The sequence below is a fragment of the Corvus cornix genome, chromosome 5 (assembly GCF_000738735.6).
Source record: "Corvus cornix cornix isolate S_Up_H32 chromosome 5, ASM73873v5, whole genome shotgun sequence".
NCBI lineage: Eukaryota > Metazoa > Chordata > Aves > Passeriformes > Corvidae > Corvus > Corvus cornix.
In genome coordinates this window covers 54,770,018-54,796,533 of record NC_046335.1, presented here as the reverse complement: position 1 = coordinate 54,796,533, position 26,516 = coordinate 54,770,018, and the positions used below count along the sequence as shown (strand labels likewise).

The 26,516-nt window shown below is 52.7% G+C and overlaps 2 protein-coding genes across 4 annotated transcripts; one reads left to right on the top strand and one right to left on the bottom strand.

Moving 5' to 3' along the window:
* Positions 1 to 1,105: 1,105 nt before the first annotated feature.
* Positions 1,106 to 18,861, bottom strand: CEND1 (cell cycle exit and neuronal differentiation 1). 3 transcript variants are annotated; one of them, XM_039553401.1, is made up of 3 exons: positions 18,753 to 18,861; positions 11,518 to 11,654; positions 1,106 to 9,401 (listed from the first exon to the last, which is right to left on the bottom strand). In XM_039553401.1, the coding sequence occupies exon 3, from the start codon at positions 9,232 to 9,234 to the stop codon at positions 8,842 to 8,844; it is 393 nt and encodes a 130-aa protein (XP_039409335.1). In that variant the 5' UTR covers positions 9,235 to 9,401; positions 11,518 to 11,654; positions 18,753 to 18,861; the 3' UTR covers positions 1,106 to 8,841. The 3 variants fall into 3 exon arrangements, with proteins under 3 accessions (XP_039409335.1, XP_039409334.1, XP_039409336.1); XM_039553400.1 differs by lacking the exon at positions 11,518 to 11,654; XM_039553402.1 differs by lacking the exons at positions 11,518 to 11,654; positions 18,753 to 18,861 and adding an exon at positions 18,623 to 18,720.
* On the top strand, positions 18,110 to 26,385 carry LOC104684624 (NACHT, LRR and PYD domains-containing protein 12-like). The gene is given in 8 exon segments (XM_039553388.1): positions 18,110 to 18,290; positions 18,293 to 18,328; positions 22,351 to 24,046; positions 24,593 to 24,724; positions 24,958 to 25,128; positions 25,352 to 25,525; positions 25,649 to 25,819; positions 25,973 to 26,385. Coding segments are annotated over 8 exon segments (2,748 nt in total). The 5' UTR covers positions 18,110 to 18,124; the 3' UTR covers positions 26,175 to 26,385.
* Positions 26,386 to 26,516: the final 131 nt, after the last annotated feature.

Below are 26,516 nucleotides of genomic sequence, written 5' to 3'. Positions count from 1 at the left end.
TGTGAATCCAGTGCTTTTTAAACAAACACAAAGGACAGTGCTGTCCCAGCCACTGCTCCATCAGCTCTTCCCATCCTCCCTACACTGCCCCAGGGATGTGCAATTCTACACACCCTGACTGGGGCCACTGGGAGGGTCAGGCCCCCACCCATCCCAGCCTCTCAGCTCCAGCATTCCCACTCAGAAAATAAGAACGCATTTGATCTCCTGCTCCGGTCAAGACAAGCTAAAGCTCAAGTCCCCAGCTGTGTTTCTGCAGCAAAACCCTCAGATGATTACGCTTTTGCAGCTGAAGGATGCCCTTTTTCCTGACCCTGTGGAACTTACAGGATTTTTCTTCCCAGTTCTTAAGAAATTAAATTCCAAAAGCCTTCAGGCTTCTGCTGGGACCCTGATTGGAGCTGGTGTAATTCAACATCAACCCTGTGCAGTGACACGTGCTGCCAAAACCGTCCTCCCCTCCCTGAGCCCGGAGGGAATCTGTGTCCAGGGACCCCACGGACATCACCCAGTCCTCAGGGGATGGTTTGTCTGGGAGGTGTTCCCAGGCCATCTTAGAAACAAAACCAGAAAATCAGCGGGAGAAATCTGGCAGGAGAAAGGTCACAGCAAAGAACTGGGGGCGAAGTCTGGAGACCAGCCTGAAGGATGGGGAATCCCTCGGATCGGAAATGTTTCCCTTGTGTCTCGGGGTAAATCTATGATTCTGTTTAATTCCTGTCTGTGAATAACAATGGTCATCCTCTGCCTGCTTTCCCTGGGCAGGCTGGAGTTTATTTGGGGTAGGAACTGCCTTTTCTCGCAGTTCTCAGTGGGATCACTAATCCTAGAAAATATTGAGCCTTCAGGAAACATAGAATCCTGGAATCATAGAATGGTTTGGGTTGGAAGGGGCCTTAAAGCTCACCTCGTTTCACCCCCTGCCATGGACATCTTCCACTATCCCAGGTTGCTCCAAGCCCCGTCCCACCTGGCCTTGGACATTTGCAGGAATGGGGCATCCACAGTTTTCTCCGGAAAACCTCCAGAGGGAGCACAGCCAGTTCCACTCGCACCCCCACGTACATGGAGATGCTCACGGGAGGAATTATACAATCTCTCTATGTGTGTGTATATATATCTATATATAGTTTATTTCTCACAATCCTGGTAAGAGTTACAGGTGTATTTGGGAATCATTTACAGTTTCACAGCATATGGAGTGGCCATACAGCTTGTGATGTGAGTAACATACAGCGTGTAGAGAGCACACGATTCCGACCCATCCACCCACCACTCACACAATGGGTTTCCAAAGCTAATACTAGATTCAGCTACGGAGAAAGCCTGGAAAATGTCAGGGTACAGCGTTGGGTGTCGTACAACACTGTCAGTCACAATGGGACAAGCTAAACTACTTTAAATTTTCAATCTAGTATTTCTAGTCTACCTGCATTATTGCATTTATACGCTTTTTTTGTTTTCAAAGTCAAAGTAAATAGAATACTATAAGGGAAAGGAAAAAATTCTTGACTGTTTTAGGATTTGAGCTGCAGCCCATACAAAGTGTCCATAGAAGCATAGACAAGATTATAAATTCAACAAGGTATAAATTAGCTGGATAGCTTTGTGTGTAGGTAGGTGTCCATTTCCCTCCAGGAAATGTGTCTAGCAGCATATTGTTTCTGAGAGCAAAAAAAAACCCCAAACCTGTATGTTGAACACAGGTAAAGATGTGTAAGTGACAAGCAGGTCTGTTTGTACAGGGAAGAAATCAAGGTGTCACTTAGAAAATTCCTATCATTTGGAAAACACATTCTGGAGCTGACTCAAAACCTGCCAACATCATCAGAAAGGTGCCTGAGGCTTCCAAAGGAACAGCAGGCATTTCAGTCTGATTTCCAAGGGCTTTGGATCAGTCCCTGGAGAAGTAACAGAATCCAAACAAACCAAAACCAAAATAAAAATCCCCTGTAGTCTGACCTTTGAGTTCCCTTCCTACAATTTTGGTTTCTCCACAAACTTATAGCCAACCTTCACCTACCACTGGAAGAGAGCTGGTTTCCTGGGGAGGTGAAACTGCAACTTTTAAAGGCTTCAGTTGAAAGAGTCCTGGGAAAAGGCACCAGGGTTATGAAGGGCTGCTCAAAACTCAGTAAAGCCAAATTATTCCCTTGTTGGTTGGTTGTTTTTTAACCAGACAAAGTTGTGTGGCACCCTTGTTCTCATCAGCTTGCCCCAGCAGCTTGGCTGCTTGAAGCGGCCATGGCAAAACCAGGGATACAATGCAGGACTTGACTGTTGGAAAGGTGATTAAAGATTCCTCTTGTCCTGGTGGGAGCTTTGGTGCTGCAGCATCATCACACAGACAGAAAGAACCTGTACGTTCATGCTTGGGATGCCGCACTGGGGCTGAGAAATGGAAAAGTGACCGAACTGTTTGTGAATTGCAAGATGGGAACAACCAGAAGAGACATGGGAAGAGCCAGTCCAAAGTCTATTTAACCCAGGTTATGCTTTCAGCAGAAAAAAATCTATTTAATTTGAAGAACATCTAAGAGCAGAGGGCACGAATCCCAGAGTACTGCATATCCAAGCACATACTGTCCAGAGGAGGGAGCAGAGCTGTAGTACAAAGTAGATCCAAACTCATGAATTTGGAAAGCCAAAGGCTCTGATCTCTCACAGGATTTTGAGGCCTTTTATGGTCAATTGAACGCAACGTGAATTTTAGAGGCCCAGAAGTCCCGCAGTTCTCTGTCACCCAGTGACACCTGATCAGCCCATTCAAAAGGGACAATCCTTGCACTTCCTGCACCCTCACCCCTGTCACAACAGCTGCTTCTTTCAGGCCAGCAGAAGTGCAGGTCCTCAGCTTCAGAACTTCTCCTTTCCCTCTGTTTTTGGTGCTCCAGAGGGCTGAAGGAGCTCTGGCTGCAGCCAAATGCGGTGTGTGCTCACACCATGTCAGCCCCTCTCGAGCAGCCAGAACACCTCAGACCTGAATGACAGGGAAGGACAAGAACGGGACCTTCCTGGGAGTTTGTCATCCATTACAAATCCTGTGGCAGATGAGCACTAGGCCTCTTGCAGACTTAGACCCTCAGGTCTAAGGTGAGGGCAGATCAAAGCTTCACACATTCCCTGCTGTGACACATACAGGCCCAGCACTGCCTGTATTTTTGGGGGACCACCCAAAACCTGCCTTAGCCAACCCAAAATCTGCTCCAGCCTTGGGCTATGGAGAGGCCACATCTGCAGAGCTGCCCAGGAAGAAAGTAGGGAAGGGAAAGGAAAGGGAGTACAGTGCAGTGGCCAAAGAAGGAGAAAAGAACAAGCAATGAATCAGATCAGAAACCAATGGAGCCCCATCGTTTGTAGCAGCTGAAGATGTGTGAACAGACATCCCAGGAATCAGGGAATTTAAAAGGAAAGCAGGTCACAGGGCTGAACTGATGTCTCAAAAAGAAGAGGAAAAAGCCATCATAAACCCACTTTATTCAGTGGATTAAACCCCCCGAGGGTTGCTGGATGGGGGCACAGGCTCCATGGCTTTTTGGGGCTGTTGGGCAAGTGTCATTCATAAGACCCAAAATGTGCCAGCAGATCCTCAGCACCAGCAGATTTCTCTCCAAAAGAGTAAAGGACCAAATACCTCCAGTGTAAAATACCAGGAAATATTTCCGATTCCAACATCCCGCAGTGAGAATTTACTGGAGTACAGAATTGTTATGCTCCAGATCAAAGCCAATTCCTCTTCATGGCGGGAAGTGCCCAACCTGTGCAGCAGAACTGCAGCCAGCTCATGAACGTGATGCTGCTGCCTGCCCCTATGGACCTCTCCTGGCTTTGTGGTGAAGGGAATGACACCACAGCAAGGTGCAACGGTCTTGGAAGGAAATCAGCATTCCTGCTCCAGCATGAAGGCATGGCCCAGGAGGATGGAAGTGTGAGCAGGCTGCATTTTCAGTCCTTGTCATGGCAAAGCACGGGAAAAGAGAACACAGCCCCTCTTAATGTCCTGGCAATTCCCCTTAATCATGCAGAGTTGGTGGTAGAAAACTTCAGGTATTTTTCTAACCTTTTAACATTGCACAGAGCCAGCAGGAATTCATCTGGAAAAGGCAATTAGCAGAGGTTAATTTGCACGGCATCAGAGCTGGTCATTTTTGCCTTTTTCTGAGAAAAAAAAAGTGAGGGGGTTAGGATATAAAAGTCAGCATCCTTACCAAAGCTATTAAGATAATTAAATAGTGCTTTTTCTCTGCACTTCTCTGCTTTGTTCCTTGCACCCTCTCAGAATCTTCACTGACTTGAAGCTTTCCATGAAGCTGATTGCAATTCCGAGAATTTCACCTTTCAAACACTTTTTTTCATTGCCTTCCTTTTTTGGTTTGTTTCTCGAAAAATCATTTTCCTCTTCAATCCTCAGCACTGTTATTTTCAACCAATTCTAAGAATAGTTAGAAGGCTGCTGAATTCTAAACCCCAGTAGCATTTCCAGGAAAAGCAGGGAATATTTTAAGGCATAAATCATCTCTCACCAGCTCCAGGGGTTTTTGGTTGTTGTTCATACACAAATCCTGATGCCAGTATAAGCAGGGCTGCCTCAGAGGAAAGACTTTCCTTGCACTCAGCCTAAGGAACGTTTGTGTCAATTTAGAAATAAATGTGTAATTGAGATGATTTTATGATGACCTGTGATCATATCCCTGGTGCCAACAAGAACTCAAAGGCCAGAGCATGGTGAAGCCAATGGAAAAATTACCCTTGTTTTCAGTGTTCTATGGATCAACCCTTAAACTTTAATCTTTCAGAGACACAAATGGATGTTTAATTTATCACCCAGCCCAAGGGATCTAAGAAATGCTTCAGGGCACGTGACTGTTGAGTGCTTTAAGTGAGCCCCAGGCGAACAGCACCTGCAGGAATGCATTCTTACCCTCTCAAAAATGCTGCTGCATTATCCCCTGGCTGCCAGATTTGTTTGCATCCTGCTGCAGCACTGTGAGGAATAACAGGACTTATCCACAGGGTATTAAATAAATAGGAAGAGGAAGCAGAAGCATAATCCATTTCATCTCTCTTAAAATAGAAGCAGCAAAAAACCTTCTACTGAGTTGTCCAAGACAGCATAATGACATCTTTATATTCAACTAAAATTTATGATTCCCTAAAAAGAGATTGAGATCGGGTGCAGTGATTGAATCGAGAGTTTTGGTGATAGGCTGAAAGGTCTGAAACCAGTTTTGCCAATTTATAATTTATCGACTTGATCAAAAGAGTAAACTAGCAATCTAGATCTCTTCAAACCCCAAGCACAGACTCTGATTAGTTTTAAGCGTTAATTCACTCTCCCCACAGAGATGTCACTGGAAGGACTTCATACCACAAAAACCACACAAAGAAGGACATCAAGCAAATAACGGCGTGTGCTCAGTATGAGAAAAGACAACTATTTATTTAGCACAGCGAGTTCAGTCATTTAAGCCTTCTGCTTCGACAGATTTGGGGCTGAGAGAGGGGGATTTGCTCCCTCGGCCTGGTGCTCGCTGGACATTTTTGGCTCAGAACGAAAGCACTGCACAGCCTGGCACAGTAAGGCAGGAAAGGAGGTGTTTGCAAGTCAGGGCTGCGGCGCACTGTGGCATCTACACTGGATCTGCCCGGCTCAACACTAGACTCACACTTGGAAAAGCGCTACAGCACAGTCCAGGATACTCTAAAAGTGCCTCATTTTAAAGCAAAGAGCCCACATGACTATCCAGGGAGGGGAGCAGGGGCTCGGGGCTCTGAGCACGACGGGCACACCACACACTCAGAACTTCACCAGCCAGACATTCCTTGCACTGAGGAGAAACCAGGAGCGGAAAGGAATTCAGGAGCTGCATGGCGTGGTGGGAATGGCACAGAGAAGACATCACAGACACTTGGTGTGAATGCAGGGAACAAAGGAAGGGGCATCTCCAGCTTGGATTCTCTCCCCCGCCAGACTGCAATATACGACACAAAGGTTTGTACACACACACACGCAGGATGTGCTTCAAGGCAGGGCGGTGCACACACACACACACACAGACAGGCGTTTTCCAAACCAAACTGCCAAAGAGGTGGGTTCCAGGTGCTGAACCTGGACAGCAGACTGCTAAGTGAACATAGGAAGTGGAAAATCCCTTGGGAACTGGACACACTACGTTCAAAAATCCCTTTCAAACAGGACATACCAGGTTTGCTGTGCAGGGAGGGCTCGAATGAGCGACATGCCCAGATGAGGAGCCGCAGCCCCATCGCCACCTCTGTGGTGTTTCTGGATGAAACTGGTGGCCTTGCATCCGAGTGCTCTAAGGGCAGGCAGGGTTTGGAGATGGAGAAAAGGTTAAGGCCATTGGCTGAGAACTGTTTTTCCCCTCTTCTGTTGCCAAAGGTGAAGACAAGGAAATAAACATTTTAGAAAGTAAAACTGGAGACTCGAGTAAAGCAAGTGCTTCATTTTCCTCCCTCGATCTATCTATGCTGGTCAGGGCAGAATAGATAGATGCTGTGCCTAATGTCACACACTGCAAAAACAATCCTAGGCCAGAGCTGAGAGGGAGGGAGGGGACAGGAAAGGTAGAAATATCTCTTGAAAACAGACGTCACTGTCTGAAATCACCACCCTACTTGGCAAAACGTGAACCGGAGCAGGAGGGGGTGATTTCCTTTCCTTCTGAGCAATGTAAGCTAAACTTCCTGTGAAAATTTCCCTGCAAAGTTGTGCTTCAGAGATCTGAGGGGAGAAGAGGACCCTTCTGCTTCTAACCCTTCCCCAGGCTGTAAGTGACACACTGCTGCTGGTAGACACATCCACAGTTCATGCCAAGAGTGCTTTAGGCTACCAGGATCTCACCTGGAGCTGTAGCCCTGTTTCCCAAAACTCCTGTGAGCCCGACACACCCACCCTTGTCTCTGTGCTGGCAAAAGTGGAGGTATCAACCTCCTGCTGCACCAGGACATGGCATCTGATATTCCCAGAGGCCATGCACCTTCGGGAATATTTTCTGAGCCCACCATAGGAATAGTCATGCATTCCAAGACCATGTGCATTCAGCAAGTCAGATTTGGAGGTAAGTAAGACAGATATGACCCAAGAGAATTGCCCGGTCAGGTTATGGTCGGGTTATACTCCCCCCCCCCCCACCATCCTGTCCAGGGACTGTGCCAGAGGCAGCACCTGAGGAATGCACACCTCCTTCTATCCCTGCAGCCCCTGAGTTCCCCCATCCATCTCAGCCAAAGTTGCACAACAGGCTCTGTAACAGAATTCACCCCTCTGTGTCACAGCCTCTCTCTAATCATCACTCCTGCCCCTGCCCATGGGCTGTGGCCACTGCCAAGCTCCTGTTGGACCTCGCCTAATCTCTGATCCAACTTAAACCCAAAATGTAAGGGGTTTTTATAACACTCTTTGCAGCAGCCAAGAGAAGCCTAATGGAAGCTTTCAGAGCCAGATCTCCTCACCTCTTGCTGTTTAGTGCTGAGCATTGAACAAAGGCACTAAACACCCTCTCTCCTCCCCCTCACAAGGTCTGGCTTTAGAGCCAAGGTACTCACCCATGAAATCAGGCTGCTCCTGAGGGCTGGGAATTTGTTTCCATTTCCAAAGCGTGGACGAGTTACAAATCCCTGCTACTACTGTCACAAGAGGGAGGTAAGAAATCCACCCAGGACAGACTCCAGTGCCCTTGAAAGGGGTTTCCCTGGTATACAGCAGGTAGGACAGTGTTACTGTCATGGGGTCCCAGGTCCTCTCTGCCCCTAAGACCAGCTCCTGTCTCCCCTTTTCCTGTCTTCCCATGTGCTGAGAGACCACAGCCTTCAGTTGGGGAAAGAAATTCGGTGAAAATCCTTATCCAAAGCCCAAAAGAATGAAGACAAATACTCCAGCCAACCTCGAGGGAGGTTGGACTGAGGCCACAGCACCCTGCAAAGCCCAGCCTAGCTTTAGGAAATACTAGATCCAAAACAAAGTCTCTCTATCCCAAACACTGCCCACGTGACCCTGGCGAGCCCTGGGATCCTGAAGACTGCAATGGGACTTCTCCGGGCCACAGCACAGCCCCTCTGGTCACTGTTCTGCTGGCAGCTCAGCCAGAGGAGTGACCAGATGTGACATCCCAGGCTCACACTCGGCTCTGCCACGCTGCAGTCTCTGCCTGCAGCCGCCCTGGTTCCCCCGGGGCACTTCCCAGGCGGATGTTCCAAGGTGGGACGGTGAGCAGCAGGTACACAGACACCGAATAGGGATTGCCCGTGGCTGTTGGGTCAGGGAGTTGCCTCTTCCCTGCCACTGCCCCTGCACTTCCCTTGTCCCAGGGTGGCAGGACAAACATCCCCAGCCCAGCGCAACACACGAGCTGAGCCTTAGCACTTCCCTTCCATCTTCTTTACCACAGCCCAAGTTAAAACAGAACCAAACAGAAACCAAAACACAAAGTGGGGACTCCAGATGGGACGTAGAACACTTTGGACTTGAAAACGGGACTGCAAGGGGGAAGGGGGGGGTGTCTCCCAGGAAGGACAGCAGTGGAGGGGAGGGGACACCGTCATTTACACCGATCAGGAGAAGCTGTAATCTATACACGGTGGTATAAGCCAAGATATATTACATGAAAGAACACACTGAGTGCATGGAGTTACCCACAGCGGGTCAGACTGGCACAGTTGTCTTGAACAAGACCCTGGAGTTGCAGTTGGTGTTTGTTGTTGACCTATCTAGCTCACTCTCTATATATATAGCTATGTATAGAATTTCTCTGCATGCATTTGTCTCAAAAGGAGCTGTACAGCTGGGCTGGGTTTCTCATCCCCACCCTGTCTTGGTCTTCATTTTTTCCGGGCTAGGAATGCCACTCCCACAATCACAGCCAGCGCAGCCACCGCCACTCCTCCGACGATGATCAAGGGCTTCATGTTGTCGAAGAAGCTGCCCGGTGACTCCTCGGAGCTGTTTCCCTTGTGGTCAGAGTCAGGGGACTGGCCACTGGCCTCCTGCATCTCTGTGGCGGCGGGGCTGGGTTTCAGGTTGCTGTGGTTGTTGGCGACAGCGGCGTCACCGCCTGCCTTCTTGGTGGCTGTGGCAGGAGCAGGCTGCTCTTTGGGGGCCTCCTTCTTGTCTGCATTTGTGGCAGGACCAGGGTTGGGCTTTTCTGGCTTCCCGGAGCTGGCGGCCTTGGCATCAGGTTTGCTTCCACTTCGGACGTTGCCTTTGGAATCCATCCTAGGGGTGCTGTGAGCAGCAAGTGGATGTGCGGAGCTATCCCAGCTCTTCTCCTTTGCCTGGCTGCTGCAGGAAGCAGAGGAGCCACCCGAGCTCAAGGCCTGGGAGCAGTTGTTTAGGGATGCTTGTCACACTGGCAGTGTCCTACCTGGACATGATACAGCACCTGGAGGAGGAAGCAGAGCAAGGAGAGGTGAGTGACAGGGAAGAGCGAGCCAGTGTTGCTCTGCCTGGAGGTGACGGAGGAGGAAAGAAAGGAAAACTGAAAAACTGTTGGCTCCTTCTTTCAGAACTGTGAACTCCATTCATAGCATTTACTACAGGCTCTGTGCCTACAACAATCACAGAACCAGAGAATAGCCTGGGTTGGAAGGGACCTTAAAGCTCACCTCATTCAAGCCACGGGCAGGGACACCTTCCACTGGATCAGAGGGCTCCAAGCCCTGTACAGCCTGGCTTTGGACACTTCCAGGGACAGGGCAGCCACAGCTTCTCTGGTCAATGAGTGCCAGGGCCTCAGCACCCTCACAGGGAAGGACTTTTTCCTAATATCAAACAGGAACATCAAACAAGTTGGACTGACTGTCATCTATGGCTGCCACATCTGGGCATCCATAGTCCAAGTCCATCGGGGCTCTGTGTGTGTGAGGCCATTTGTCAGCGATGACAAACTCACATCCAACCAAATAAACCTTACTTTGCCTTTGCTCACCCTTTCCATTCCTTCTGGGTAAGGAGAGAACACTTTGTTCCATGGGAAAGCAGATGGATAGATCCTCCCTGCTTGTCTCACCCTCCACCCTTCCTTTCGCAGCACTAACCCAAGGTTCATTTAGGAAGTGGTTAATAAGTGATCTTGTGTGATACTCTCCCTTCAGATGTGTACTGCAGGAAAACCAGGATTAGTTCCTCAGTATTCACAGGTATCAGGGATAAAAGGATTATTCCTGCCAGCATTTTGGTGGAGCAACAGCAAAACAAAGCAAGTGCCAGATCCTCAGCTGGTGCAAAACAGAGAATTGACTGCATGGATTTACTGCAGAGCTGATCTCTTGGTGATAGAGACATCTCACTCCTGTCTTCTTTCAGGGTTTACTGGACTTGCCTACGGAGCCAAACAGGATGCTGGTGATCAGCTGGGGCTCTCTTCCCCAGTGATGGAAGAGGTGAACAGCACGGCTGCACCACAGGAATTCAGCAAAGGGACAAAGTGGGCTTTGAGGAGACGTAAAACCACCACAACAACCTCACCCCACAAACCTGGCAGGGCAGGGTGATCTGAGGATGGAGCTCCTGTGGCTGCACTTCCATGTGATGGGAGGAGAGGACAATGCACTGGGCATTTTGCCACCAGGCTCTGGCAGTTCAGCACCACATCAGCTCCGAGATGGGGAAATAAAGAGTAACCAGGAGGCAGCACCGGATCTGAGCTGCCAGCTTTGCTGGCTCCCCGCTGACCTTCAGGGCTGCCAGGAGCCTGCCGGGAGCTTTCTGCCTGCTAAGTGAAATCAGAGCTCATTGTCTGGATCGAGAGCTGAAGAGGCTCCTCAAAAACCTCAGCAAGCAGAGGTTCCTTCCACAGCAGCTCAAAGGGCAGATCACTCCTCTAATGACAGGAACAAAGTCCCAGGGATGCAGCAATGATCTGTGCTGCTGACTCTTCTGGAAAAGAGGCTGACAAATGTGGGTCTTTCATCTCCATTTAGGCAGGAATGGAGGAAATCTCACAGAAATGCCAGGTTTGGGTCTCGAGCAAAGCTGGGCAACACCTTATGGCTCCTAAGTATAAGATGGAAACACCTCCCTCTCCTGCTCTCCCTTGCCATTGCTTGGTGGCCATCAGCTGCTCCAGTGCCAGGCAGCTGGAGCAGACTGGGGGAACTGCAGCACCAAAATCATGAAATTCCATAGCTCTCACAGAATATCCCAAGTTGGAAGGGACCCACAAGGATCTTCCAGTCCAGCTCCTCACACTGCACCAAGCCCACTGACCATAAAACTGTATTTCTCATTGACTGCAGCTGGACAATGCTTGCATTCCCTAGTTTGGGATACTAAACCCTTTTGGAAAGCCCAAACTGTGCCACTCTCAGAGTTTGCTGAGTGTGTTATCAGACTCTTGGGCATCTTGTAGCACACAGACCCCACCCCAGATGTTCACCCAGCTTCAGACATCACTGTGGCTTGCGACTTGGGAAGGAAACGCAGGCCTGGCCAAGTGCAAGAATATTTTCCTCTTGGTGCTCATTCTGTAATATTTCTGCAGGTATCACCTGCCTCACCTTTTCCTGTGCTTCCAGAGAGCATCCATACTGCTCTGTCAGCACAAGTCCTACATAAATCCAGGGCTGAGGCTGCACACAGTCACTCCCAGGACTCTGCTCCTCTGGTTTGGGATCAATTTATCCTTTTTTTCAATCTGGTACAATGAAACACAAAGAAATAGTAAGAGGAGCCCACAGCTGAAGTGGGCTCAGAGGTTAAAGCAGGAAGAGTCAGATTAATCATAGCATAAATATTAAATTACCTTTTTTGTTGCTTTGATATCAGTTAACTGGGCCACTCACACACTGATATCCATGTGGTTACAGCACATGGACCAAGCATTAAACTTCTGCTCTTTCCCTAGGAAAACCATATGCAGCCTACAGAGATGGTGAGGTAAATCACAGAGAGGGCAAACTCACCTTTTTGCTGAGAAAGGGGGACCCTGCACAGCCCAGGCACCTCAGGGTTTATCCACACCCTTCACTGATCCAGATTCCTGGGGGCAGGAAAGCTGATTTCGCTTGGAGCCCATGCTGGGCTGTGGAGCTTTGTCCTGCCACCATGCCCTGCACTGCCACAAACAGAATTTCCTGATTCTAAGTGAATCTCCACTAAAAGCAACAAAAACCCCTCATGCAGCTTAGAAAAGGTTTTAAAAGATGTAGAAACCAAACTAAGCCAAAAATCAATATTGGCAGTTCTTAAGTGCCTGCATAAAAGGGCTTTTGTCTGTGGTTTTCCATCACTGCAAGTAGCCACAGGATCACCCAGCACCTCTCCAGACCCTCTGGCCTGACTCCTCCTCCTCCTCTGGGTCCTGGGTACCCTTAGCAGCACATCTTCTTCCATCCCAGTACTTAACCATCTTCTGTGTGCTCTTAGCTCCCTACCTTGGGAATCATCTCTTGTCTCCATCCTGTACTTCCAAAGGCATGACAATGGGCTCACCTTTAAGCACCTCTGTCTCCCCCAGACTGAAGAGAGGTGCTTTCCTCATTTCCAAAAACTAAGCCTGCATACAAGGGTTCCCCCCCATTCCTTTGTCTCCTCCTCTTGCCTCATTCCATCACACCAAGTTTTTCTCTAATAACACATTTTCCTACCTTTGCTTTCTTCTTTATAGCTCCTCACATCTTTTTATTCCTCCCTTCTCTCTTGTCAGTTGCTGTCTCTGCCTGTCTACCCATTCCTCCCCCTTCCAGCTCCCTCTCTGCCTCCTACACAGGCAGCAGCACTTGGGAATAAGATTTTGTGGGAGACAGGCTTCATTCCCTCCCTTTTCCCTGCTCCATGCTATTTCTGTTTAACAATCAGTGCCCTTTCAGGGAGGTTCTCATTGCCAGCAGCTACGCAGCTCTTTCCCGGGCTGGGAAGAGGGAGCTGGCATAATAAAACCAGGGATGATAAAGGAGAAAAAGGAAAAGGAAAGCCTTCCAAATTGCTGCTGCTGCAAGGATTGGCACACAAACACCACAGCTCCCCTGGGATGCTCCCAAGGTCAGTGCAGTTGGACTCACCCAGTGCAACAAGCTGCCCTCTGCCAGAGCAACAGACCAACAGAGGAACAGCTTCCTTTGGCTCCCTGAAGGGCACCTTTCCTGCCTCAAATCCCAGCAAATCACCAAACACATCTATTCATCTGTCTCCTGCGTGCACAGATGAAAGCTGCATCAATCCTGCACCGAACGGAGCGGATGAGTCACTGCTAAGCTGTGCCACAGCACAGCTCCATCAGGATGGCCCCTTCCCTCTGCAGGGACAGCCCCATCCCATCCCCAAATCGTCTCATCCTCTCCTACTGCTTCCATTTGGAAGAGAAAGTCAGTCACACTGCAAGACCAAGGAGCTGCTCCAGGGTGTGGGTCTGGGGTGCAGTGGGAAGCTCATCCATAGAGTTTTTCCCTCTGTTATGAAAAGCAGCGCATTTCCATCGGGTCCTCGACTGCTACACTGAGACTTGCAGCAAGGAAGGATTTAACAACACAGTGGGGTTATGTATCAGGATTTATTCTGCAACAAAGGTTCGTCCCTACACGCCAGGTGTCCTCCAGTTGGAAACATCCATCTTGGAAATAGCTACTGACATTGTCTGACCTGTGCAGAAAGAGCCAGAGATGGCAGGAAACACCTTATCTTCAAATCTTCCCCCTTATTCCCTAATCTCCTCTTCCTTTCTCTGTCACTCCTGCCTGTCTGGAAGAAAGGCACTCATCCCCCTGTGCACAGGACAGACAGACCCCTGCTCTCCCTAAGGAAACAGCAGTTGGCGCCAAAGGTGGCTCTGGCACAGCAGAGGGAGCTCCTTTCCCAGCACTCTCATCATCCCACTCTCCTCCACCTTCTCTTCTAACCCCTAAGGAATGCAGCTTGGACCACCCTGTCCTTTGGGAAGTGTCCTCAGGGGTCTGTGTCTGTCCCTTCTGCCACCTGTGGAGTGATCTGTCAGGGCCGGAAGGATTTGTGTCCAGTCCCCTGGATGTGCAACTGAGCAGCACATCCTGTTTCCCGGTGCTTCAACTCCCCATTTCCAATGGGGAAAACCAGCAATTCTCCCTTTTTCTGAGCTGCTGAGGGAACAACCGTGTTAAAGGTGGGGAGATGCCAGGCAAGCACCCAGGAGAAGGACGGCAGAGTAATGACTAAGCCTTTCCCCATGCCCGAGAAGTGCAGAGATGATGAGGTAATGCACCGCCTCTGATATTACCATAAATATTAAAGCAGCTTTACGTAAGGAGCTTGTGTTCCCTCAGCTGCCATGAGCAGCTCCCCAAGGAAGATTTTAGCTCCCTTCCAGGCTATTTCGGCCCCCGGCTCCTGACGCAACGCATGGCAAACGTGATAAAACGCAACGCAAGCCCCACGCCAGCAGAGTCACTTGTCACAGATGCTTTCAAACGGCCTCAGTGCTGCACAGCAAGGGACAGGCTGTGCAGGAACCTGCTGTGCTTCCCAGCCCTCCCAAATCCAACCCTCGGAGACAGCAGCACCAAGTCGCAGCAAACACTGGTGACCCAGTTCACTCTGATGAGATATTTATGAATCCTTTTCCCAATCTGTTGTTTGTAACTCCCCACATCCCTCCCCCCGTCCCTGGATTAAACATTTCCCTCTCAAACAAGCCCTTTGAATCTTGTTGTGGAGAGTGTCACATGCTGGAAGTATTTTAGCAGTGGCAGCAGCCTCAAATCACTGCCACGGGGGGAGATCTGCCAGCCAAGCTGCTGCTCCACGGCTGCGGCAATTCCTGCGGCTGCTCCAAGCCACAGCACACTCCTCACTGGTCCAGCTGGGGCTGGCAGTGACCAAAAACCTGCACCCACCACTCCCAGAGCCCCCAGAGAATGGCCAGGAGCCCCTCCTCACTCCCAGTGTCACTGAGCCACATTCCCTCTCTCCCAGGCTGGGCAATGCATCCACACTCAGAGATAGGGTTGTACCTGGCATTAAGGTGAAGTGTGGGAACAGGATGGGTTCCTGTAGCCCAGCAAAAGTGGTTCTGCCCTCCATCTGCAAAAGGAAGGGCTCTGGGATACAGACCCTGGGCCACCAACTGCACAGAGGTGTGACACCGGTGCCAGAGTCCTCTCCGGAGGCTGCCAAGCCATACTGCCCACACAGGTGACACAGCACTTCAGACTCCCCCTCCAGCAAGAGCCCAGGAATAGGACATTTATGGTCTTTTTCTGCACCACAACCTCTGCAGATGACAAGCTCTGAGCTAAGCATCACCTCTGCAAACCACACACATCCTGTCCCCAAAGAGCTGCTGGGATGGATGTGGCAGACATTTTATTCTCAGAGAGATGCAGGTGGCATTGCAGACACACCACACTCCTGCCAGGGGCTCAACCTGTGTTCCTTTGGGGGCTTTTAACCCAAACACAGCTCCAACCCACCCTGGTAAGACACCCTGCTTGTACACAGCCACGTGCACAGCAAAGAACAGGCGCTACCAAACCACCGTGGGAGAGAGAAGATTTTGTCTCCAGCCACATGCTCCAACTGACTCCGTAGGGGTGGGTACTGAGTCACATCCGGCACAGCGCTGGCCTGCGGTCAACAGGAGAAGTCACACCTAGCAAGGCCCCTCAAGTGCCACCAGCCCCCCCCTTACAGCTGCACCCTCAGACACATCTTAGAGAAAAATAATTTCTAGAATTTGACAGAATCTGGAAATACTTTGCTAAGGCTGGGTTGAAAATACCCTGCTGCAAAGTCTGGCTCCTCAGGGTCCTAACACAGTCCCCAAAACACGGTTCAGAGCACCTCAATTTGCTGTGCTAATCCCGCTTTAATCTTGGGGTTGAACCCCCTCAGACACAAAATCAAATTCGCTTTTCCCTGGTATAGTGTATAGTTCCTTTTTTTTTTTTTTTTTTTGTAGCAGAACAAAATTGTAGCTTTTACCCTTCAAAAATCATGAAGTGTTAGATCTTGAGCCTCTCCCTGGCAGGGCTGAGCATCCCTCACCCCGAGACAGAAATTCAGGGAATAAAGGAAAGGCTTCTCAGCCTGGATGACTTTCTGGTTCCACGGCAGCTATTTGTCAGGACACTGGATCAAAGCACTGGAGCAATAATGGGGGAACACTTTGGAACAGGAATCCTGGAGCCTTAACCCATGAGTGTGACACCTCACAGGGATCTGGGTGCATCCTGCACCCTACCCTGGGCAACTCCTCATGTCTTGACTTTTGCAAACCCACTCAGTTCATTTCTTTATAATGTTTTTCCAGCCCTCCCAGAGCCAAAAATTCAGTGCCAGCAACACCCTGGCTGGGGCCATGGGGCTTGTCTTGGTTCCCTGCTCAGCTCTGGGTCTGTGGTACCAGCTCAGGGATAACGTTACAGGGTCGGCGAACATTCCCTGCCTCTTGGAAAAGGGTGAACACTCATTCCTTCCAACCACAAAGCCTTGCTCCTTACCCTGGTGCCAGCTCTTGGGAAAAGCCTTTGGGAAGAGGGCAGATGCTTCCAAATTGGGGTGCTGCTCCCAAAGCTTCAGGAGGCCAATTCCCCTTCTGACAGATCTTGCTTTTAAGGCTTCTTCCTCCCAGGCTTGTATCCCAAATTCAATATCCACGAGCAAGAAAGGATGAGGGGTATATGTGACACAGTGAAATAGCCCCAACCACTGCAGGAAGCAGCAGCAAATTCAACATCCCTCCCCAGTTTACGGGCATCCTAAATCCATCCCTTCTGCCTGATGCGGCATCACCCCCTTTGTGGCTCAGCTGGGGCCAGCAAAAAGATTCTGGAAGCAATTCCTCACATGCAGAGTTGCATCTGGAATCTGGCAGCCCCTGAATCTGCAAGCGTCAGCCTGAAAACTGTTGCTCTGCAGCTGAAATCTAAGAAGCCACTGCAGGCAGATGAGGGGCCAATTCTGCATGAGGCAGTGACCTTCCAGGGAGGCTCCCCACACTCTCTGGGGTAAAACCCATCCCTTACCTTGTGCAGCAACACCAGGGGACTCTCCTTCCTGGCAGAAAGCTGAGAAGCATCTGGGGAAGGATGGCCAAAGCTCCTCCAGCACAGAAATCCCTCCCTCTGCCCCATCTGCCAGCTCCGACACCTGATCCAGGATGGGGACACTGTGCCAGGGTGTTCTCCAGCCCCCCATCCCAGCAGCCTGCCAGGGGAGGGGATGGATGCAGAGGGATGAAAATCCACATTTAGGGGAGATCTGGGGTTTCTTCCCCCACCCTACCACAATATCACAGGGTTAGATGTTGGTGTTGGGCACCGTGGCTGAAAAAGGACAGATGGAAAACGCTGAAGGTCAAACCTGTGAAGGTCAGACTTTTGGAAGTCAGTCCTGAGATGGAGCAGGGAGCTTAATCCAGCATAGTCCATCCTCCCTCTCCTGACAGCATCCTGTCCAAGCCCCACCCAGGAAAACGGGGCTGCAGCAGGGAGGTTTCCCCCTCTTGTCCCAATACCAAAGTTCTGCCAGCCTGACCTCGATTCAATTTTAAAATCCTCTTCTTTCCTCCTTTGCCCCGCCCCAGAAGCCACCAGAGGGACAGAGAAGTAAACAGGAGCAAATCAACAGGTCCCTGCGAGCACACATCACAGGGATGCACGTGGATGCACAGAGAGCAGGGACATCAGACTGAAGGGCCTGAGACATTCCCAAAGCATTCCCTCCCTGGAAGCACACACCATGACTCAGGAAGCCTGGTCTGCTACCCACCCCTCTTCCCACTCCTTCGGTGCAATACTCTCCCTTCAAACAGGCACTATTGCCTCTGATATCTTTCTCCCTTTTGGGTGTTTTGGGGCAGATTTCCCTTTGTGAGCTCCTTTCCAGCACAATCCCAGGGTTAAATCAAAGGATACACACCCCCTAATTGATATCACATTCCCCCTGCCTAACAAAACAATCTCCTTTCCTCGGAAAAGGTGACGGCTGAAACCACGCCGCTGGCTGTTCCTCCTTCCCTCCTGCCTCAGGACTGACAGAATTGAACAGAGTCATTAAATCCATCCAGGCAGAGCAAAAGGCAAACAAATCCCACTGCCCATGCAGATGGGAGGGGGAAAACAGCTGGAAAACTGCTCAAAACCTTTAGGGAGGTGCACCAGCTCTCCTGCCAAGGCTGGAGGGGCTTAGCTAGGGATGCTGCTTCCCCTCCTCCCTCCCAGCAGCCCTGTTTCCGGCACATGGCCGGCTCCGCTTCCCTGTGCCCCGAGCCCTCCTGCCTCCGGAGCGCTGCTGCGGCACCCAGGGCCTCTCCTTCCCGCCGGCCCAGCTCGGATCGGGGGGAAGGGCTCCGCTCGGGCCGGACGGCACAGCCCGCAAAGGCGGCGGCGGAGGCTGCAGGTACGTGGAGGCAGCAGGAAGCAGCGGGCAGGAAGCGGGCAGGAGGCACCCGTGCATTTGCACAAACACCTTCTGTGGCTGCCTGACCTTCAGGGAGCAGAACGTGGGAGCTGGGACGGGAAGAGAGCCACTTGGGGCCGGCCATCCTCACCGTGCTCCTTGTTCGGGGTCAAAAAAGCACTTTTTGCCTCTTACAGTGAAACCGGGGGGGGGGGGGGGGGCCGGCTCGAGAGGCAGCCGGCATGGCAGCCCCCGGCCTCCATCCCAGGCGGCTGCGGGGAGGTGGACACTCACCTTGAGTAGGTAGCTCCAGGTCTCCATTTCGCTTTGTCACCCTGTGCAGGACATCCACACGTCCCGGAGCCGGGAGCCGGGAGCCCCCGCCCCTCCGCCCCGCGCCCCCCATCCCGGCAGCATCCCTTACCTCTGTCCTCCGGCCGGACGAGTCACACCTTGGGAGCTGGCTCTTGCGCAGAGAGGAGGGAGGGAGGCAAGCAGAGGAGGGGGGGGAAACTTGGGAGTTTCCCACAATGCACCTCTGCAGACTGCATGAAGATGGGGGGGGAGGGCGCTCCAATCCAGAGGGAAGGGCTGGGAATCCGGAGGGGCAGGGTGCCAAGGGGGGCTGGAGGGTGGTAAAGGCAGCCCAGCTGCATCTCCACGTCTCCCATCATTTGGGGCTGAGCTGGCTCAGCAGTTCAGGGCTGTCCCTGCGGCACTGACCCCTCTGCTGCTCCATTTGTTTCTCCTTCAAATCCTGCCTGGATTTGCAGCAATTACAGGAAACACAGCAACAAAGTGGGGTGGACACACTGGGAAGAATACCTGGGAGGGGGCCAGCCTGATGAATTGGGATGCCTGTGTGTAGACCACAGGCAAAAGGAGTATGAGCCTCCCCCCACCAGGATAAGGCATTTCCAACTGAGATGATCCCTGGCAGTGAGTTGAGGAAGGGCAAACTGACTTGCCAAGGAGAAGCTCTGCACAGTGCAGGGAGGACACTGAGATGCTGCACCTTGGGGTAGTTTTGTACCAGCTCTGCTTCCCTTCTCCCCAGACCGCTCCTTGTCCCAGGAGGCTGGGGTTTGACACCCCTTTCCAGACCAGAGCTGGAGCACTGTCAGACAGCCAGGCACTGCCGGACACAGCCACTTCCTCCTCATCCTCTTTCTCCTCCTCCTCTTCACCGGCTAAAAGCCTCACCCCCTCCAGCCAGGTACAGGGCTCAAATTCCCATCCCTGTGTCACTTCCTGCTTATATCCCAAACCTCAGCAGGTTCTTTTAGCCCTTATTTCAGAGCAAATCAGGCTGTGTGCTGCTTGCCCATCTGCCTCCATCAGTTACTTTGGACCCACCAAACCACCCACCAGTGCCCAGCCAGGTGCATGTCATGCCTAAGAAATACTCAGGCTGCTTAAATCCCAGTGCAAAGGAAAATCCTGCCCATGTTTGAAGAGAGCTGCAGAATGAGGGGCTGGATGAGGGAACCCAAATCTCCCAGGACAGGCTGTGCTTCCAGGGGCTGCTTTGGGATGCAGGTACCCGCACCCCCTTAGGGCAGGGATGAGCAAGGTTATTCTGCTGTAGTCCTTGGCTCCAGGAGCTGGCTCGGCTCAGACAGGCTGGCACAGACAGGATTAGCTGTGGCTGATGCTGATGTTCCCTCTGTTCCCTGTCTGGTCCCGCACCCAGCAGTGCCAGCACTCCCTGCTCTTTCAGAGACTTGTGCCAGGCACAACCAGGACCTTTCCATGGCTCCAAACAGCTGCTTCCCCTTCCTAACGCCTCCCAAATCTGCTGATCTACTGACAGCAGCAGAGGGGCTGAATTCCTGCAAAGCTGGTGAAAACCCACGGTTTAATGCAGGAGACACCCCCAAACCACCCCTTCCCAGACTAGCAAAATCTCTTTGCTACTTCTGTATCAGGCAGGAATATCCTCAGGGTGGCAGGAGGAGGGAGGGAACCTCCTGCAAGTGGGAATTGCCAGGTCTGGTCCCCAGAGCCTGGATGAGCCGAGGCTGGGGGTTGCGGTGGTGGTTTCCTTACGTTCACACACTCTGCCTCTGCCTTCGGAGATAAACAGCCCCACGTGATGCTCTCACACGCCTTGGACCGGAATTCACATTATACTTAAATTCTGAATTTAAAGGTTTTTTTTAACTGAGGTAGGAAAAAGGGAAGCAAAGGAAAAGCTGTAGAAACAATAAACTTCCCCCGTCTCCCCATGGCAGGGTCACATCCCCCCTAACGCAGCACAGGCACAGCAAGCAGCAGCCCTGGCTGAGACACAGCAAGGTGAAAATGGCTTTTTCAAGGTCAGAGGGAGTGGGAAACATTTAGAAACAGTGCTGCTGGATTTTCCCCCTCCCTCTCAGCTCACAGCACCTCCCAGGAGGAGTTAGTAGGGATAAAGACAGCCCTGACTCCTGGGGAGCTCCCTCCTGCAAAACCCACACGGGAATGTTGGTGGCAGCAGCATCCTTGGGAGGGAACATAGAATCATGGATTTATTCAGGTTGGAAAAGCCCTCTGAGATCATCAAGACTAAACATTCCCAGCACTGCCCAAGGCCATCACTAACCCATCTCCCCAGGTGCCACATCCACACAGCTTTTAAATCCCTCCAGGGATGGGGACTCCACCACTGCCCTGGGCAGCTGTGCCAGGGGTGGACAACCCTTTCAGTGAAGGAATTTTCCCCAATATTCAGCCTGAATCTCCCCTGGCACAACTTGAGACCATTTCCTTTAGAGAGAAACAGTTATCCCCAGAATTATTTGACATCCTGCCAGCAGGAAGGACAGGGTGATGTCTGGCTCTGAGCAGGGAAATGAGGAATCCATAAGGAGTCCTTAAACTCCCAATGTGCCTTAAAACATCCTTTCCCCCTTTCTCAGTATCCCTCTCAGGCAGCTTTGCTAAACACATCATCCTGAAGCTTTTTTTTTTCCGTCATGGAAAGAAAATCATCACTCACAGACAATAAAAACATCAAGAGGGTTACCCCCGCCTAATCCAGACACAGGTGCACTGTTCATAAACTGGAGCAGGCAAACCAGGAGAGCAGGTCACAGCACAGGCTCACACCCATTTCATCCCTGAGCATCCAAAGCTCCTAAAGGAGCCTCTCTCCTTTCCTAGAGCCCCAGTTACGACCCACCCACAGCTGGAGAGGGGGGAAAAAGCCACACAGCAGCAAAACCCTGTGGCTGTTCAGGCAGCACCGTTTGTCCTCACCTCGAACTCCCGGGAAAGCAGGATGAAGGACGTTTCTCACAGTGGAATGACTTGCTGCAGCAGTCAAGGTGGGTTTGCCTGGCAGCAGGAAGTCCTTGCAGTGAAAATCCCAGCCCTGCTTCCCCTGGGGGACTATTAATAGCCTGGAATGCTGAGCAGCCTCACCTGGAGCCTCCCCACCAGCTTGCATGGGCCTGGGCTCTGAGTTCAGTCCTGGGCACTCCTAATTGAAGCAGTGCAGGGGGACAGGGTCACCAGCTCTGTCCAGGCAGCTCATCCCTGCAGTGAATTACATGGGCTTGTAATTCCTCAATTAATATGTTGTTTAAAATCATGCAGTCACAGAATGGTTTGGGTTGGAAGTGACTTTAAAGCACAGAGCATGAAGTGCTCTCAGCATTTTTTGGCAGCCAGCTGAGCAGATCTTTTCCTCTTGGGATGGGATTAAGGATATCTCTGTGGAGATCTGTGCTGTGGAGCCCAGTGCCTTTGTCCCCTGGAGCATGAGTCAGAGGCTGTGGGCAGCCTCAGGCAGTCGCATTTGCTCCCAGGTGGATGAGGATGATAAAACAAGAGTTGATAGATCAGGATCAGAACCTGGAAAAAGAGCCCCCAACGATCCAGAGTCCCCAAATCCTCACAAATTATGTCCTTATTGCCCCAGCTAGACTTAGGAAAGCCCTGAGAATTGGAGTAAGTGGCTGCTGATGTGTCGGGAGTGTGGGTGGGCTGGTGGGGAATCTGTCTGGGCTTGGCACTGACCCTGCTCCTCATTGGCACAGAGCACAGGCGGAACAGCAGAGAGCACATGGTCCGGGAGTCCCGCCAGGACAGGGAGCTGGGCGCCCGTCCCAGGGAGAGCCCGTCCTTCCACAGACACTTCACCACCTTGACCATCACCAGGGAAGCTTGGAGCAAGCACGGAGCCAAGGATGGAGCAGTGGGAACCAGCCAGGGATGTGCCAACGCCGGCAGCAGAGCAGCCATGGCCGTCACCACCACGCTGTTTGAACCCAGTGGAGATGGGCAAACCCCGCAGGTCGTGGTGCTGGTGGGGGCCCCGGGGATGGGGAAGACGATGATGGTCAGGAAGGTGATGGTGGAGTGGGGAGAAGGGACGCTCCACACGCATTTTGACTTTGTCTTCTGCGTTGACTGCAAAGCCATCACCCTTCCCATGGAAGCCAGCGTGGCAGACCTGGTTTCACAGTGCTGTCCTGGCCTGCGAGTGCCAGCTGGGAAGATCCTGGATGACCAGAAGAAGATCCTGTTCATTTTTGATGGCTTCGAGGCCCTGGGGTTTCCCTTGGTTCAGCCTGAAGCTGAGCTGAGCTCTGACCCCAGGGAGGTGAAGCCGCTGGAGCTCACCCTGCTGAGCTTGTTGAAGAAGACTGTGCTCCCCGAGGCCTCTTTGCTCATCACCACAAGGCCAACTGCTCTTGGAAGCCTGGGGCAGTGCCTGGAGGGTGAGCATTACGTGGAGATACTGGGATTTTCGGCAGCCAGGAGGGAGGAGTATTTCCACAGGTATTTTGAGAACTCCAACAAAGGAGACATGGCATTCAGGTTTGCCAGAGGCAACCAGATCCTCTACAGCTTGTGTGTCATCCCTGTTATGAGCTGGACCGTCTGCACCATCCTTGAACAAGAGCTTTGTGGGACAAAAAACCTCCTTGAGTGCTCCAAAGCCACCACAGGGATGATGATGTTCTACCTCTCCCAGTTACTGAAGCACAGGGACAGGGACAATCCACAGGTCCTCCAGCAGTTCCTACTCCAGCTTTGCTCCTTGGCTGCTGACGGCATCTGGAAGCACAAGGTCTTCTTTGAGGAGAAGGAAATCAAAGACTGTGGCTTGGACCAGCCAGGTCTTCTCCCCTTCTTCCTCAATGAAAGGATCCCAAAGGAAGGAGAAGACCATGGGAGTGTCTATGCCTTCACTCACCTGCATCTCCAGGAGTTTTTTGCAGCAATGTTTTATGTTCTGGAGGATGATGGGGAAATGGTCAGCAGCTTGGGGAGGCTTGAGAAGGATGTAAATAAATTGTTAGAAAGCTACAGCAAGTCCAGGAAGGATTTGAACGTAACAGTGCGATTCCTCTTTGGTCTGGTCAGCCAAAAATCCGTAGAGTACATGGACAAAACCATTGGGTGCAGAATTTCACCACAAGCCAGGGAAGAGCTGCTAAAGTGGCTTCAGGGGAGGCACAGAGGCCTCTCCCAGCCTGGCCAAGCACTGAAGGTTTCAGAGATGGACACTTTCCACTTCTTGTTCGAGATGAACGAGAAGAGTTTTGTGCAAAGTGCTTTGGGTCATTTCACTGACCTGGACTTGCAGGACACCAAGCTGACCCTGTACGACCAGATGGCTCTTTCCTTCTGCATCCAGCACTGGGATGGGCTGGGCTGCGTCACCCTCCAGGGATGCTCCTTCCACTGGCAGGATCCTGAGGCAGAGCTGGATGCGTCGATGCCTTGGTAAGTCCTGCCTCTCCTTTCTTTAATTACCCAAAACTGCAAAGATTTCTCCTTCTCTGCCCCAAAGGATGATTTTAAAGCTGTTTCAGCTCCTCCCTCCCAAATACCAGCTTGGCCTTTCCCTGGGTGTTTAGTTCCTCGGCAGAGGATTTAATATTTTTGGGGAGAATAAAGAACACGTGGGCTCCTCCATCCGTTGCCCACTATGGGATTGATGGTGATGGAGCTTCTTGGCTCGACCTGGCCAGGCCCACCTGTGCCCAGGTGTCACTCTGACTTCTCGTCCCTCTTCTCCCTCGCAAAGGGAGATACCCGGTGCTGGAACTCTAACTGCACCCTGTGGTTCACCTTACATTGCCCCGGGGGACTCCAGCGGCAATGCTCGAGATCCTTCACACCTCCAAAGCCACAAAGGTCCCTCCTGAGGAGCCCTCCCTTGCGCTGGAGGCTCTGCTCGGGGTGGGAGGGGTTGTGTGCCGGTGTCGGAGCCGGGAGCTCCCGGCACCGCTGAGGGCTGCGCGTGCCCGCGGCTCTGTTCCCCTGCAGCTCGGGAGTCTCGGGAGCCGGAGGACATCCCGGTGTCCTCGCCGTGCGGCGGCGGCGGGAGGAGCTGCCCTGCCCCATACACCTTCTCTGCCGGGCGCTGCGGCACCGGGGCAGTGCCCTGCGGGTGCTCCGGTGAGAGACGCGCGCGGAGCCCACACCGGGGCCAGAACCTGGGGTGTGTGTGGGGGCACCCGAACTGCAGTGCAGCGGGTGAGTGGGTGGGTGCTGCCCTGGGGACACGGGCAAGTGGCCAGGGGGAGGCCGCACCCCGTTTACCTGGGGGTGGGTGTTGTCCCTCGGGTTTGAGGGCAGGTGAGCAGCCGGGACAGGTGTGCTGAGCCCCCGTTCTCCATGCTCTCCCGCAGGCTGCAGTGGTGCCGGCTGTCCGAGAGCTGCTGCGCGGAGCTGGCGGCACTGCTGGCAGAGCACCCTGGCCTGGCCCGGCTGGAGCTGGGTGACAGCTCGCTGGGTGACAGCAGCGTGCGCCTGCTCTGTGAGGGGCTGCGGACTCCAGGCTGCCGCCTGCGTGTTCTGCGGTGAGCACCCCCCGGCATCCCTCGGGCATCTCGCACAGCGTGGACATGAGAGCTGGGGAGGTGCCCCAAAGGGTCCCTCTGGGGCGGCATTGTGCCTCTGTCCCACTCTCCCAGGGCAAGGAGCTCCAAGGTTGTGGCACCAGGGTGGGGTCCACCACCATGGTGGGGTGGCACTGAGGGCACTCGGGCGGCTCTGAAGGTCTTTCCTGGGGGTTCCCATCAGGCTTCGGTATTCCCGCATCACCAGCGCCTGCTGTGAGGATCTTGCTGCTGTGCTGGGCACCAGTACATACCTGGAGGAGCTGGATTTGTCCTTCAGTGAGGGGCTGCGTGATGCTGGCGTGGAGCTGCTGTGTGAGGGGCTCCAGCACTGTGCCTGCCCACTGCAGACACTCCGGTAATGGGCTGTGGGATGGGCCACTGCTTCCTCCTTCCTATCCAGAGCTCTCTCCTTCCCACCTGGAGCAGCTCACCAACCTGAGGCCAAAGCGCTCCTTCCCTGTTTCCCTCGGCCCCACAGGCTGGGCAGCTGCCGGCTGTCGGGCGCCTGCTGCCAAGCCCTGGCCGCGCAGCTGCTGCAGGGGCCCCGTCTCACCTGCCTGGACCTGAGTGACAACGAGCTGGGAGCCCACGGCATCCTGCAGCTCTTCCAGCAGCTGCGGCATCCCGCCTGCCTTCTGCGGAGCCTGGGGTGAGGGCCCTGCCATGGCTCCTTCCATGCCCGGCATCCCCGAGCTGGGCAGTGGATGCTGCCTGACAGGCAGGGGCGCACCGGCATCCCAGCTGCTTCAACACCGCCCTCCCATAACACCTTCTCCTCTTTTCCTGCATCCTCCATGGCCAGGCTGAGCGTGGACGGCTTCAGTCAGGCCCTGCTGCAGGAAGTGGACACCCTCCGGGCACTGCACCCCACCCTGAAGATCGGGAACCTCCTGGAGCATGACGTGCCACAGGCAGGGGCCATGGCCCGGCTGCCCTGCCACCGCGGGCTCCTGCCGGGGGGCAGGAAGGTGCTCCCCTCCTTCAGGAGACCTCCCCTCCTTTAGGAAAAGTCCGTGCAGCCACTAGAGCCATTCCCAGCCCAGCTCTCAGTGCTGTCAGTGGGTCTGAGCCTGCCCCACCCGTAGGGCACAGGGAGCAGATCCTGCTGCATCTGCGGGGGTTCCGGGTCCTGCCCTCTTCCTTTTCCCCTCGGTGTTGGCGGGAACAGTTGTGTGCATTTGGCAGTGACAAATAAAGATCCCGCAGCAGATCCAAGCAATTTCCCTCTGCTCTTTCCCCTGAGCCCACCATACCCAGGGATGCATCTGTGCTTCCAGTTCCTGCCCCACCTACCCGAGAGATGACTGATGTACCAGGGACGCACGTGCCAGCCCCAGAGTGAGGTC